The sequence below is a fragment of the Montipora foliosa genome, chromosome 8 (genome assembly GCF_036669935.1).
Source record: "Montipora foliosa isolate CH-2021 chromosome 8, ASM3666993v2, whole genome shotgun sequence".
Classification (NCBI taxonomy): Eukaryota; Metazoa; Cnidaria; class Anthozoa; order Scleractinia; family Acroporidae; genus Montipora; species Montipora foliosa.
The window spans coordinates 12,951,892-12,966,891 of record NC_090876.1 but is presented as its reverse complement, the minus strand read 5'-3'; the positions used below and the strand labels follow the sequence as shown (position 1 = coordinate 12,966,891).

The following is a 15,000-nucleotide window of genomic DNA, read 5'->3' as shown; positions in this document are numbered from 1 at the left end:
GATTGTTTGAATACACTAAAGGTTAGAGGGACGGGGGTGAGGAGAACAAGCGTGAAACTGCCTGCAATCAACCCCACAAGATCTTTGAAAGTCCCAATTCCAATCATGTGTGATTAGCACAGGTTTCATGTGAACTACAGCTGTAGCAACCAATCATAGCATTCCTTGTGCAATCATTGGCAGAAACACAATTGGTATTTCATTGGGGAAATATTTGCATGAGCTAACATGTCAACTTACTACATGTATTACCATGTCTCTATCCATGTTTCTACTGTGTGCACTTCATCAACAATGATATCCATCAATGTTTTGTGGAAATTATTAGAATGTCCTTTTAGCCACGTTGAAAAATGCCTTGTTCAGCGCATCTTCTGCTAATGTGAACTTTCTGGAACTTGTCTTGCCAATGGATGCATCTTCCAGCTTAGCAGCCACCAAAAAGGTTGCCGTTACCCCTAACCTTCAGCCTCTTTAATCTGATCATCAACATTTGATACTTCTCAAAGGTGTAATTATTAATGCAGAACACATTTCACTGGTCATCTTCTCCTTTATTTCTAGAGATAGCTGAAATATCGGTATGAAGCTCCTGCCAAATACCATGGAAAGGACCACCAAAAAACTCACCTCCATTTATTGCCTTTTTTTACACAGTCTTTCTGCCCTAAGGCTTGTTTTAAAAACACCAGAAAATCCAAGCTCATGCAACGAAGTTATTCTTTCTGCTATGTTTTCTCTTGATACTTTCACAAAGGGAGCATTAAGTTTTGACCAGCAGGCAGATTTTTGTGACACTTAATCAGCCAATCAGGAAGAATATTTTCCCCATCCGTAGGTGAATATGAGTTTTCGAGTTTTCTTGCTCTGTCTTCTCCCCACCCTCCTGGCCCTTTGCTTTTTCTGTGGACTTCGGTCCAGGTTTTTGCATAGCCATTAGATAATTTTAAAATCACTCAAAAGTCAACCCTGGTGGAAAGAAACATCTAAAATTCACCAAAAAGCCTTCTATGCAGAGTACCTAGTGCCAGCACCTAACTGCCTGCTCTCCTCTGGGGCTTTTCAGGACCAATGAAATATTAGACAATAATAATTACCGTATTTACCCGTGTATAAGTCGACCTTTTATGGCCTCAAAAGAAGCTCCAAAAATTGCCCGCGACTTATACATGGGTCAAAGATTTCGAGCGAAGTTCCAGCTAAATAATTTATTTAAAATTAACGTCATAATGTGGTCTTTGGGCATAACGAATAGCCTGCAAACGCAGACGTATTTCCGGCGGTCGTTTCTCTCGCCCGAAAAGTAAACGACCGCCGGAAATACGTCTGCGTTCGCAGGCTACATAACGAACGCAGTGGACGAAAGACTTCAAAATGAATTTAAAAGCAATTCCAGTTGAAATGAAAAAGGATTTGTTTTACTTTAAATGTTGAAGATACTCACAATCACAGATATGAAATAGACACTGGAAATTTTAGTTTTCCAAAGGCGGAAAGCTCTAAAAACATTCTTGTTTCTTCAAATAAAATGCGATCCTTCAACGGCTTAGTAACCTGGCGCAATACCTCGTGTTTGCGTGCAAGCATGATCGTCACTCGTGTTGCCTGAAAAAGCTGGTTGGTAATGATTGTTTTTTATTCTTTATACAAACCTGGATGATTTTGCAAACTTTGTATTGTTTGGTTTATGAGTTTTGTTTCGTTTGCCATGAGAGAAATTATAAGTCAAGCACCAATAAACCTTGCACATTTCGCATCGTTTTTGAAGTTATTTTCAAAGATTGACTCCTGCTTCTGTGATGTTGTGCTTATCCTCTAAAGCCCTTTATCTTTGAACAACAAAACAGGTTAGTTTGAGGTTTACATGTTCGATTTTCTGAGAACGTTTTCGAAATTCAAGGACAAAATGCCCGCACATACAACAACCGCTGAACCAAAAAACTATTAAGCGCTTGAGGCCCTTAATTTTTTGTGAATCCACTGTTCCAGAAATCGAAGAATGCAAGATTAGCATCCCATGAACATTTAGCAAAGAAATTAAGAAATTGCTTTTTTTGCCATCAAAAATGGGGGGTCGACTTATACATGGGATCGACTTATACACAGGTAAATACGGTAAAATACTTACCTATTGAAGAATTCCAACTAGCAGGAGACATGTCAGTTGGCTATTTACATGTACAAGGCCTGCAGCTGCAAAACTAAACAGGGACTACCCAAAACAACTTCAACTAGTGGTCAGAGGGGGGCTGCAGCCAGGAACCCTGGATTACAAGTCCATCCCACAAACAACTCATCATACTGCTTCCCCACTCTACGTGTACCACTCAGGGTTTGCAGGTCTAATTTCTTCTTTTGCGCATACTCAGCATAAAAAACATAAGTTGTATGGCTGTGTGTGTTATTTATTTATTTATTTATTTACAGTGTATATATTTATTTATTTACCATTTAAGTCCTACATTCAATACTGAATATAAAGGACTGCATTAAACTTTAAAAACATCCTACATGTTAATAATGGTATTATATACACAAATGGAGCTAATTAATTGTGTACATTTCACTCTTGAAAGATTTAAGTGATTCTTTCTTGACGCTACTTCCTTTGGTACATGTAGCTTATTCCATTCCTGTATGGTTCTTGGAAAAAAGGATACACTCCCAGATACTTGGTAGATGCAATTCCATCAAGGTAGCAGCCATGAAGTGCATCTTGTACATGTAATTCTTAGGTCATTACATCTGGCAATATTAAATTCCATCTTCTAATCTTTCTCCCACGTCTCCAGGCTTTGTACTGTAAGTCTTGCTGTAATTGAACACAATCGTCCATACATGTAGATTTAACAACAACTATGTCATCAGCAGAGTGGTACTTTTGACTTTATACAGTTTGGTTAATTCGTTTATGAGGTCCAAAAATAGAAGTTGAAGTTGTGTGTTTAATGTTAGAGTCCAGGGTTTTGCAGTGATAGTCCTTGCACCTGTGCACTACATGTACATGTACATGTAGGTCAAGATAAGCCCATGTAATTTTGAAATTGAAGAAGAAAGGCTTTCGATTCTGTATTAATTCTGGCACTTAAACTGCTTCAGTAAGATACCTACTGTACATTTTTTACATTGTGTTACCTGGACTTTCCTAGGTCATTAATATCAAGTTAGCACTATTGGTCAATACCTTATTATGACAAAAAGTTGTGGCGAAAATAATTAGTTTTTTTTTCCATTCTTTGCTTTTTTTTTCATTGAAACAATTTCACAACATTTCCTCTAGGAGTAATAAAAGCACTCATCTAGATGTAGAGAGCTTATGCTCACACGGCATCTGACAGGATGCGGCGATGCAGATCCGCATAATTCACTGAAATCCGCATCTTCCGCATAATTCCGATATTTTCTGCATAATTCCGATATTTTCCGCAAAAAACAGAAGAAACACCTGATATTAGTGATAAAGCAGCTCCTTAACATCCTCAAAAGCATAAAAGCCAAAGAAATTGACTGTTTGAAACGCTTACATTAATTTTGTATTTTCCTGAACATTGAAGAAAACACACCATTTCGTTTGCAAGATGAAATTTCATAAGAAAGATCGTAAGCAGTTTCCGCGCATTTTTTCGCCAATGAGCCTGGACACTAGTTTTTGTTCCTACAATGCTTCACATTGGACGAGAAACAGTTACACTTCAGCAAATGACGTGACTGATAAGAAACTAAGGGCGCGTTCGATTGACCGTATTCCGGAATAGGAATACATGGAATAGAAGTTAGAAATCCTTCATTTTCACGGAGATTCACATTAAAATTATCAAACACATTCTAAAATGCTATTTTAAACATATCTTTATTATCCTCGTTGCTTCAAAAGCGCCAGACATACCGTTTTAAATCATCACTCCACGTATTCTTATTCCGGAATAGGGTCAATCGAATGCACCCTAAGTCAATGATCGAGGGAATGGATCGCGCTCCAAAGGTATTACAATTTTGCTCCATTATCTCCAAATTGAAACAAAATTCATGACGAGAAACAAAATAATTTTTTATCGCTTTATTTATTTTACCAAAAGTTGCGGCAAAATCCCAACTGCTAACCCTTTTATTTCAAAGGTGAAAGCTGGTTGCAAATTGTTGACTCCTCCATGTATTTTAATCACAAAGGGCAAAAATTCAGTCACAAATGCGATTGTATTGGTTGCAATTTCGATTACGGATTTACTGTAAGCATGTAAATACATTGGACGGGCCTAATTATTAGTTTTATAACTTGTTTAAATTTCCGCATAATCCGGTGTAATTTCCGCATAATCAACGCATGTTTCCGCATAATATGGCCAAAAATTTCCGCGTAATCTTTAATTTTTTTCCGCATCCTATCAGAAGCCATGTGCTCATGTTGTGCAGTCTAGAAAGTACATTCATTGTAAACATCAGGCAAATTTGTGCAAACATCACTTTCCCATTGCCCATTTTCCACTAAGCACCCACCTCCTACATGTAACTTTTGCCAAACTTACCATTTATTACAGTATTGGCCAGGGGTGAGTATTTTGCTGTAAAGTATGATAATCATGGTAATCGCTGTTAATACTCTGAGTGTTTACTGTATATTACCATTTCAGGTGTCTGGAATTGAAGTCATGTCACAAGGAGTATCTGTCGAAGCAGAGAAGATTTTTGCCCAAAGGAAGGAAGCACTGAACATTACTCTCTTAGGGAGTGAATGGAATTCATTGGCGGGTGGGTTGTCAACATTAAACAGAGAGCTTGCAATTCATCTGTCTCAACATCCAAATGTCAGGGTTTCTGTGTTGGTCCCAGAGGGTGCTTGTAAAGATGAAGACAGAAAGGAAGCCAAAGATCTTGAAATCAATGTTCTTGATGCAAGGCAACGCCCAGGCTTCCGTGAACCTCTTGACTGTTTGTGCTTCCCACCTGAAGATCACAGAATGGATGTTGTTATTGGCCATGGTGTCAAACTTGGCTGGCAAGTTCAAGTCATAAAACGTTCTGCACAATTCCAAAATTGTAAGTGGGTGCACATGGTGCATACTGCCCCAGAGGACCTCAGCAAATATAAGGGTTATGATAATCCTACTTCAAGAGGTGAACAGAAGCACTGGGATGAGGTTGAACTTTGCAAAGAAGCTGATCTTGTTGTTCCAGTTGGACCAAGGCTTGAAAAGGCTTACTCTTCCTATCTGAAGGGGAGTAAGAAAGATAGGGATATTTTTGAAATAGTTCCTGGTCTGTTTAATAGGGAATTTGGGGATTTAGTGCAACAGGCCAAAGTTGAGAGTGATGATGAGTTCAAGGTGTTATTGTGTGGGCGTGGAGATGAGGAGGACTTTGAGCTGAAGGGATATGACATAGCTGTTAAAGCATTTGTTGATCAGCGCCTGAAAGGGAAACGTTATTATCTTCTGTTTGTGGGTGCCCCTGATGGGAAGCAGGATGAGGTCAGGAGAAGACTTCTCAACTGTGGAATTACTGATGAGCAGCTGACAGTGCGAAAATTTGTACAGAGCCGTGCAGGAATGAAGGATCTCTTTTGTGAAGTTGACCTTGTCATCATGCCTTCAAAATCAGAGGGATTTGGTCTTGTAGCCCTTGAAGGTTTATCAGCTGGTTTACCAATTCTTGTGGGAAGTAATTCAGGATTTGCAAGAGCATTAGAAGAGATTGACTTTGGAGACACATGCATAGTTTGCTCAAATGATCCTGCTAAATGGGCAAAAAAAATTGAAGTTGTCAGAGCTAAACATAAAAAGCGGCTGCGTGAGATGACCTATGTTAGAGAATCTTATGAAGAGAAGTTCTGTTGGAAGGAACAGTGTGGAAATCTTGTAGAGAAACTGTGGAAAATGGTTCATGGTATTGTACTTATTTATATTTCTTATTTTTATGTTCTTTTGAGTTGTCATTAAGTACAATTATTAGCATAAATTTTGTTAACCTACTGGAAAGACCGTGCTTTAGTGGTCCTTTGGGATGAAGAGGGAAAAGGGCTGAGGTGCTAACAATAATTATTTGTGACTAGTTATTATTAGTATAATTATACCACTTGCACTTTCCGCATGTTCTGATTGACTAGTTCAGGAGTGAGTAGCAAGTACTATTCAACTCTTGTGAAGGCGCAAATTTTATCAATAAACAAGGCGGCTCAATGAATATTCAACCTGCAATGGGGTATAATTATACTTAGTCTAAAAAAAATATTCTACTCAATGTTGGTGAAAGTACATGTACATGTGTAGTGGATATTAATTTTACCTTACTGCTTCCCAGCACGATAAAATCCACCGTCTGGCGTTAGGCAGAATATAATACTACATGTACACGTACATGTAAGTCTGGCCGGTTTTGGCCGGTTTGGAGGTCAAAGGGTTAAAATTAATTAATTAATTAAATTAAAGGATGTGAGAACATGAACATTCTATAAAATTCGTTGATTGCTCCTTAACAACATCTATCCCCTTGAACCCTTCCCTTCCTGAGAGTGAGAGCAATAGATTTTACTCTGGTTATTAAATGCCAGATGAGTTTACTCGCCTATTGATTTGGGGGGGGGGGGGGGGGGGTTTAGGTGTGAATGAGTGTAAGTTAACCCTTTCAGCCCCGATAGTGCCAAATGGCACTTATAGATTTTACTCTGTCTAACGCCAGATGATTTTACTCGTCAATGGGGAACCCCTCGGGGCTTAAAGGGTTAAGCTAACAGCGTGAAAAAACTATGTCCCCGTTTAACCCTTTCAGCCCCGATAGTGCCAAATGGCACTTATAGATTTTACTCTGTCTAACGCCAGACGATTTTACTCGTCAATGGGGAACCCCTCGGGGCTTAAAGGGTTAAAGCTAATTGTTGTACTGGAGGTTTTCTCAGACATTAAAAAATGTATTTTTTTACAAGCCTTACATTTCAACATTTCTTTATTTAAAATACTCTAATGACATACATGTATTAGTAAGGAGGATGTCTGGACATGCTTACAGTTGGAGAGAGAGAGAGAGAGAGAGAGAGAGATCCAGTGTAAAGAAAAACAAACTTTAATGACCATTTTTGGAATTTTTAGAATTTTTGTTTTAATTTCTACAGATGTGTTGGAAATCAAAATCAAAACAATTTTTTTTTTCCTGGTTGTTTCATGTTTGATATTCAAGAATTTTTGTGTGCAAAAAGTTATGTTTTCTCTGGCAGCGCTGTTTGTTAAATGAGAAACAACAAAAAACCGTTTGTAACTTCAGCTTCATTTAAGAAGAAAGTGAGTAAAACCATCTTACATTAATTTTTTTTATGTAATTAGCTACAGAGTACTGGTTATTCAAACCAAAAAGTGCATGTATTGTGGGTGAATAAGGAATTGTTTTCATTGAAAACAAGAACATTGTAAGTCCTCAAATCCTGAGTAAAGTTGATTTGTGCATTATTTTCCCAACCTAGAGCATCATGTACAATGTACAGGAACCTTAAGTCTGGATTGTGTGATCAATTTTTTTTTCCTGCTTCTTTTAAAAAGTTTTATCCGTCACAGTTGATGGTGGCAGAATCATCCAATTTCTACGTTATTTTGGTGTCTTTGTCAGAGAGGTCTACTTGTCAAGCCACAGCAGAAGATGGCTCAGATGAACATTTTGCAGTTAGCAGTTTGCCAGTCATGGTTTGCCAGGCTGACCCAAAAATAATGGAACAGCATGCTGGTATGATGGAATGTGAAGTGACCACATGCAAGGAAAATGCAAAGAAGTCAGGCAAAAGAAAGATTTCAGAATCCAATTCTGAGGAAGGTACATGTACAGGGTACAGTTATGTAGTTTTAATTACAGTTTTGCCTCTTGCAGGTATTTTACATAATAAGTTCCTTGTACACACATGGTATACAATATTGTGAAAGGAACTGAAATCACAATGGTCATCACATTTTAGGGAGCAACTTGAGCTTCAGTTTTATTAGAGACCTGGAAAAATCCATGCTTATTGTACAATAATGTAGATGACAATTAAACCTATGAGTTTGTCCATCTGCTGTTCATACATTGTATGTGCCAACCCCCAGAGCACAAAAATCTGGAGATGTCTAGAAACTAATCTTTAGGTTGTAAGAATATCATTTTTGGCAATGTCTGAATACCCTCTATAAATCACCTGAAGGCTTTCTGAATGTTCCAGACGTCTCTCGGTTAAAACAGCATTTACTTACTGTATTGCTAAATATTGTTCTTATAACCACGTCAGCTTTCTACCATGTATTGAGCAATTTGATTGGTTGATTTCCAACTAATTATGATACTCATTAAAAATAATTCTCAATTTTGATTGCTCTGTTTTAAGTTTGTCAATTGAGAACTCTAAATCCACTTCTTGTTTTATTTTCCTTTTTGCCTTTTGAAAAAGGCCATGGTTGGTATTTCCCGGGAGATTTGGTGCTCTAATCAGGAGACCAGGAGTTTTGATAAAAACTAATGGAGACTCCTGGGAAAACTGGCCCAGGGATAGTTGGCAGGGCTGTGGTAAACTTACATGTACATGTACCTGCATGCACTATTAAGCCATTTGTGAGCGGAGCAGTTAAGAGCTCTTGTTAGATCTCATTAGAGGTGAATTTAATTATGAGATTGTATAACAAATTTAGTTATTCTGAAGGAATGCCTGTGCTCTTATCCCCAATTATATTCATAGTCTTTAATTAATGGACAGTTTTCCTTTTATTGACATTGAGACATTAATGAAAGGTTGGATGTCCTGAACATTTTCATGATGGTTAAAAGGAAACTCATCACTGTCTTCACACTGAAGTTTACCAAAAATGAAAGTTCAGAATTCTGACATAAAAGAAGGGTTGTTATATTAATATATATTGCTAGTGCTAATCACCCTTACTTGCAGTCGAGGACTGAATTGCGAAGGGCGCGGCTCACGACATCGGACTGAAAGCATACAAAGGCGCCTCTGGCTGCCGCTATACAGCCCATGTTTGATGTCGGAGCACAGCACCACAGCTAGATGTTAATTAGCTGTGAGTCGATTTTGAGACAAATGAGACAAATGAGATATTTTTGAGACAAATGAGACAAAAACAGTGGCCATTCTTAATGACAACTTAATTTTACATTGTACCTGTATGTTCAGATGCAAAAAGGAAACATCGTCAATAGCCGACACTGAAAGTCATGTAAAGATGAATCTTTCATGAAATAAATAATATTACTACTGTAACAGTATGTTCAACTTAATAACATTGCTCGTAAGATTCAACATTTGCATATTCAATAGATTGCATAGTCAATGTTTCAGGGTAATGAAATTGAATCATCTGTTGTGGTTAATATTTATAGATGTGTACGTAGGAATGGATTCAAGTGGTAGTGCAAAACTACAGAGAGCAGAGCAACAGTTATCTGCAGTCACATCAGGTGCACTTTACAAACATTCTGAGCATAAAGAGAAAATTAATGAAGAGAAAAATGTTTTTAAGACATCTGGAGATAAACATTCCCTGGGTGAAGTTGAAGTTGAAGTTGAAGGTAGGATAAATTTTATTTTTAAAATTGTTGAATGCTAAAAAATATAATTTGTTCATGGATGTACTGAAGTCAAGAGGTCAGGTATTCCTCTTGGTACTACCTTGTCTTGATCAATTCTGTCATTACAATAATGACATGTTATCATATAAAGTAATAACAGAGTGAATTCTGAAATCTGGTGGATAAAGAGCATCCCTTTATTAAACCATCAAGTGGAGCTTGTTCTGTCCTCAACAAAGTTAATGCACCCCTCATAGAGCAGTTTTCAATTGAGTGTCGTAAAACCAAAACCAAAGTACCGTATTTACCCGTGTATAAGTCGATCCCATGTATAAGTCGACCCCCCATTTTTGATGGCAAAAAAAGCAATTTCTCAATTTCTTTGCTAAATGTTCACGGGATATTAATCTTGCATTCTTCGATTTCTGGAACTGTGGATTCACAAAAAATAGAGCCTCAAGCGCTTAATAGTTTTGTTGTTCAGCGGTTGTTGTATGTGCGGGCATTTTGTCCTTGAATTTCGAAAAAGTTCTCAGAAAATCGAACATGTAAACCTCAAACTAACCTGTTTCGTTGTTCAAGGATAAAGGGCTTTAGAGGATAAGCATAACATCACAGAAGCAGGAGTCAATCTTTGAAAATAACTTCAAAAACGATGCGAAATGTGCAAGGTTTAATTGGTGCTTGACTTATAATTTCTCACATGGCAAACGAAACAAAACTCATAAACCAAACAATACAAAGTTTGTAAAAGCATTTAAATCATCCAGGTTTGTATAAAGAATAAAAAACAATCATTACCAACCAGCATTTTCAGGTAACACGAGTGACGATCATGCTTGCACGCAAGCACGAGGAATTGTGCCAGGTTACTAAGCCGTTGAAGGATCGCGTTTTATTTGAAGAAACAAGAATGCTTTTTAGAGCTTTCCGCCTTTGGAAAACGAAAATTTCCAGTGTCTATTTCATATTTGTGCTTGTGAGTATCTTCAACATTTAAAGTAAAACATTTATCCTTTTTCATTTCAACTGGAATTGCTTAATTACATTCATTTTGAAGTCTTTCGTCATTCATTTTGAAGTATTTCGTCCACTGCGTTCGTTATGCCCAACGACCACATTATGATGTTTATTTTGAATAAATTATTTAGCTGGAACTTGGCTCAAAATCTTTGACCCATGTATACATGTACATGTAAGTCGAGGGCGATTTTTGGAGCTTCTTTTGAGGCCATAAAAGGTCGACTTATACACGGGTAAATACGGTAATTATTTTGGCCAATCAAAAAGGTCGGAGACATTCCAGTAAACCAATCAAAACTCGAATTAATTACTCGTAGCCGACACAAAGTGCGGGAAAATATGCACACGCGAGCCATGGTTGGTTTTGGTTTCACTTCTGATTGGTTGAAAAATAATTGGCCCGAAAACTTTGAAGTTATCACTGAGTAAAGTAAAAATTATTATAAACCAAAGCAATTCGCTAATTACTTTCGACACTCAATTGAAAACCACTCTACCATACCATACATTTACCATCAGGCAATACTTCTCCTTTTTTGAGAGGGTGTGGGGTGGGTTGTATAGGAGGCAAGGGCAGAAAAAAAAAAGAAAGCTTGATTCATTTTCTCAAGGGTACATGTCAAAGTCACTGGTGTTACCTATCATTATGCTCTACATGTATCTGAGCTGGTAAGGTGAGTGAAACCATGAACTTGCCAACCATTGGTTATGAACTGGCAAATAATCAGGTAGACCCATTGATTCTTTGGGAGCAAATTTGTCATGGGTTAAATTTTGTCAATTGTGTACCATACCCACTTTTACATGTAAGCACAAGGTCAAAGTTATAAGATTCCCAGCCAATATCTTCTCTTTGTCTCTCTTCTCAGCCTTCTAAAGTCTGTTGTTGGACATAGTCCTTCCCCATAGTTTCCCAAATTTGTTGATTTTGTGTTGCCCAGCCCGGCCCATATACATGTAGGTGGTAATAATTCCACAATCTTTCTAATTTTTACTTGATGACAAGTAGCTTCTGCTTAGAGGGAAGACTTGTCTCGGTCACAAAAGATGTGCAGTGCAATATTCTAATATATGGACATGTACCTCTTGCCAAATTCCATTGAAAGTACAACACACAAAACGTCTTTACGTTGTTTTTAAACAAGTGACCCTTCAGATGTATTCCATTTGCTATGGTTCCTTTAAATTGTTCTCCTAAAATGACCACTTTAATATAGTTTACATGTACATTTTATTCTACAGAATATATAATAACAAACAATTTTACTTGTCAACCTGATGTCAGCTTCCAGTTCACCATGCTCTCACTGATTGTAGAGACTATATTCTTCTCTACCCCAACCAGCTCCAGGCTGGAGAAACACTGGGTTGTTCTTCAGATGGGATGTTGTCTTCACTTTGGTGTTTTTCTTAGGTATCAGGTGTTGTTTCATAGTCTGTTGTATTTGTGGTAATGAGCTTCCTCTGCTTCCTCTGGATTATCTTGAGTTTCCAATGAAGTGATTCCATGATTGTTGTGTGTTTGCCAGAGTTGTTGGAAAATATCCAGACTGTTTGTTTTCGTTTTGTGGTTTTGTGGCTACTGGTCACGTGTGACGGACACCAAATACATTTAAATTTGTAATGCGTACTCAATACGAAATGTGCAGGCGGCGAGCAGAGTCTACTTTCCTCTGCCCGACTTATCTAGTAGGAAGATCGAAAGAGAGACTGCTCGCAGTCTAGAGGTATTACTTTATACAAGCACATCCATCATGTAACAATCACCCAAACGGAAGTCATTTTTGTTGAAGATTTCAGAGTCATTAGCTATTGCTTGTAGACGGTGTACTTACTTTAAAGCAGAAAGTGAAAAGTTATGGTTAGTTGTATATATTCTGTATAGTTATATACATTGTACAAACCGGGCGAGTGATCCTTGATTAGTACTCGCCAAAACAGGTCGGATCATGGGTCCTTAAGGCACACCAAGTATCGACTGATAGTATGGGCTGAGTATCACTCAACATGTCAGCCGATACAAGGCTGCTGCCTTAGAAAATTTTAAAGGGGCCCTCAGAGCTAAACGCTGAGAACTTAGGAGCCCAACATATGAAGTGAAAGGTGTTGCTGTGAAAAATTAAGGCGCCCAGAGCTATTCTTTGGGAGCCCCAGGCTACCGGGCTCCTGTTAGACAACAGCCTTGCGATACACAGTAGAGGTGTTGCACAATATGTCGACCGTTACTTGGCCAATACTATAGGTCGATGGTGGTGGGTCAACATATCGGCCGATATTATGATGTAGTGACTGATATGTCGACCAACATTTACAGTATATCTTAACTATTAAAAATATGGTTGACATAATTGTATCAAAATAAAGAAAGTTAACAAAAACAGCATACCACTGACAGTTGACCAATGTACGACCAACAGTCAATTGATGTACTGCTGATTGAGGTGGCGGTCAAGTGTCGACCAAGTATCGACTGACATTTCAACTGAGTATTGGCCAACACACTGTTGAGCGTCTGTCTACCTATATGTCGACCGACACATTGCCAGAAACACTGGCGATGTGTCCACTGAATGTTGGTCAACGTATCGACTGATATGCGACCTGCATAGCTAGTGACAGTTGACCATGTGTTGGCGGATACTTGGCCAATGGTATCGGTCGATACTTGGTCAACTTGTGCCTTAAGTACACATGATGGAAGAGTTCTGACACTTGCCTGGGTGAGCAGGCGAGCGTTAATTTCCAACTGTACTCTCAGAGCTATTTCCTCGTGGTTCACAGTCTCTAGTGGGCTTTTCTTTCAAGTCTGGCAAACTTGGTCCCCCGATCTCTGCTCAGTAACTACTGTTAAGCTAACTCTTTGTGCAAGCTTTCTGCAGGTCTAGAAGTCCTTTCTTGTATCCTCCCTTCTCCGGTTTTTTCAGATGTAGCATGCATTTCAACCATTTGTTGTCATAGTTCGATCATCCTAATCTCTTCTATCTTAAGGTGAGCAGTAACAGGATGGTGACCAGTCCTGTCTGTATGATCAACAGGACACCTGCAAAATGCAACACTAACTAATTACTAATGTAAATAGGTCCAGTGCAAGTCCAATTGACATCATTATACTAAAATTTGATAAATGACAAATGTTCTGATTTATATACTGGAAAAGAGGGATCCATGCCCTCTCGGGATAATAGTAATATTAATAATATTAATAATAATAATAATAATAATATTATTATTATTATTATGTTATTCGATTCTCTCCAGTTGTCAGGTGTTCTACTGGGTATGTTTATTGTGTCTCAGCAACTCCCAGTAGCTTAGAGACACAACACTTTCCGCAACACTTTCAGCAGTTCCGAAAATGCCCGATAATTGTACACTTCCAAGGAAATCAGGTACATCTAGCTTGCCAAACCAGGTCTTTGCTCCTTTTGATATGCTTCCAAGAGCCCCAATCATGACAGGAATTATTGTGACTTTTGAGGCTCCATGAATCCTCTTGATTTCAAATGCTAGTCCCTGGTACTTTTCAACCTTCTCCTCTTCAGTTCTGGTGATGTTCTGGTCCTCTGGCACAGCTATGTCAATAAGTGTCCATTTCTGTGTGTCTTTATGCACTAGAGCACTATCTGGTCGCTTATGTTTCAGCACTTTGTCTGTGTAGATAGTCATGTCCCAGGTAATCCACACTTCTCCATTTTCTGTGATTGGCAAGGGTTGATGGTCATACCACTTGTCAGTACACTCTATCCCATACTTCCTGCACATCTCTCAGTGTAACCGCAGGGCCACCTTGTCATGTCATTACTACTACTACTACTATTATTATTATTATTATTATTATTATTATTATTATTATTATTTATTATTATTATTTTTGGTCTTAATAGGGGTGAACTCAAAGACGAAGAGAAGAAGAAAGGAAGAGACAACTTCAGGAATATCTGGAGATGATTTTTCCTTGAGTGCAGTTGCAGGTAGGTGAAATACAATGTACTTTGTTATTCCAGTGCTGATTCGTGGAAGTGCAGAATTTAAAACGCCAATTTTTTTAATTTAGGTTTTCTTTTATAGGGAATGGATGGGTGGTGCACACGTGTACAAATTGTACATGACCTTAATCTCTTGATCAATTCTGTCTTAATAGGCCTTATTCACCATGTTTTTAACATTTTCATGCAAATTAGCCATGTGTTATAAAGTAAAGTCTGTTACGAGCCTGAAGGCCCATTAAGGCCGGCGCTTATCTCTGGTTTCCGTAGCATGAAGCGACTAGGAGTATTTATGCTCCCCCCTGGATGGGATGCTAGTCCATCGCAGGGTTACCCCCGGCATTACGCCGGTACCCATTTATACACCTGGGTGGAGAGAAGCACCGTGAGAGTAAAGTGTCTTGCCCAAGAACACAACACAATGTCCCCGGCCAGGACCCAAACCCGGACAACTCGATCCGGA

At 38.3% G+C, this 15,000-nt stretch overlaps 2 protein-coding genes across 3 annotated transcripts in view; both read left to right on the top strand.

Moving 5' to 3' along the window:
* Positions 1 to 15,000, top strand: part of LOC137967746 (uncharacterized) — an 85,487-nt gene that overhangs the window by 1,160 nt on the left and 69,327 nt on the right. Inside the window, exons 3-6 of the mRNA XM_068814303.1 lie at positions 4,629 to 5,880; positions 7,591 to 7,791; positions 9,340 to 9,528; positions 14,436 to 14,522. Of these exons, the coding sequence (XP_068670404.1) occupies positions 4,647 to 5,880; positions 7,591 to 7,791; positions 9,340 to 9,528; positions 14,436 to 14,522 (1,711 nt within the window). The 5' untranslated portion in view covers positions 4,629 to 4,646. The remainder of the gene's footprint in view (positions 1 to 4,628; positions 5,881 to 7,590; positions 7,792 to 9,339; positions 9,529 to 14,435; positions 14,523 to 15,000) is intronic.
* LOC137967747 (serine/threonine-protein phosphatase 6 regulatory ankyrin repeat subunit C-like) overlaps positions 1 to 15,000 on the top strand; it is a 193,769-nt gene that overhangs the window by 152,185 nt on the left and 26,584 nt on the right. The window lies entirely within an intron of this gene.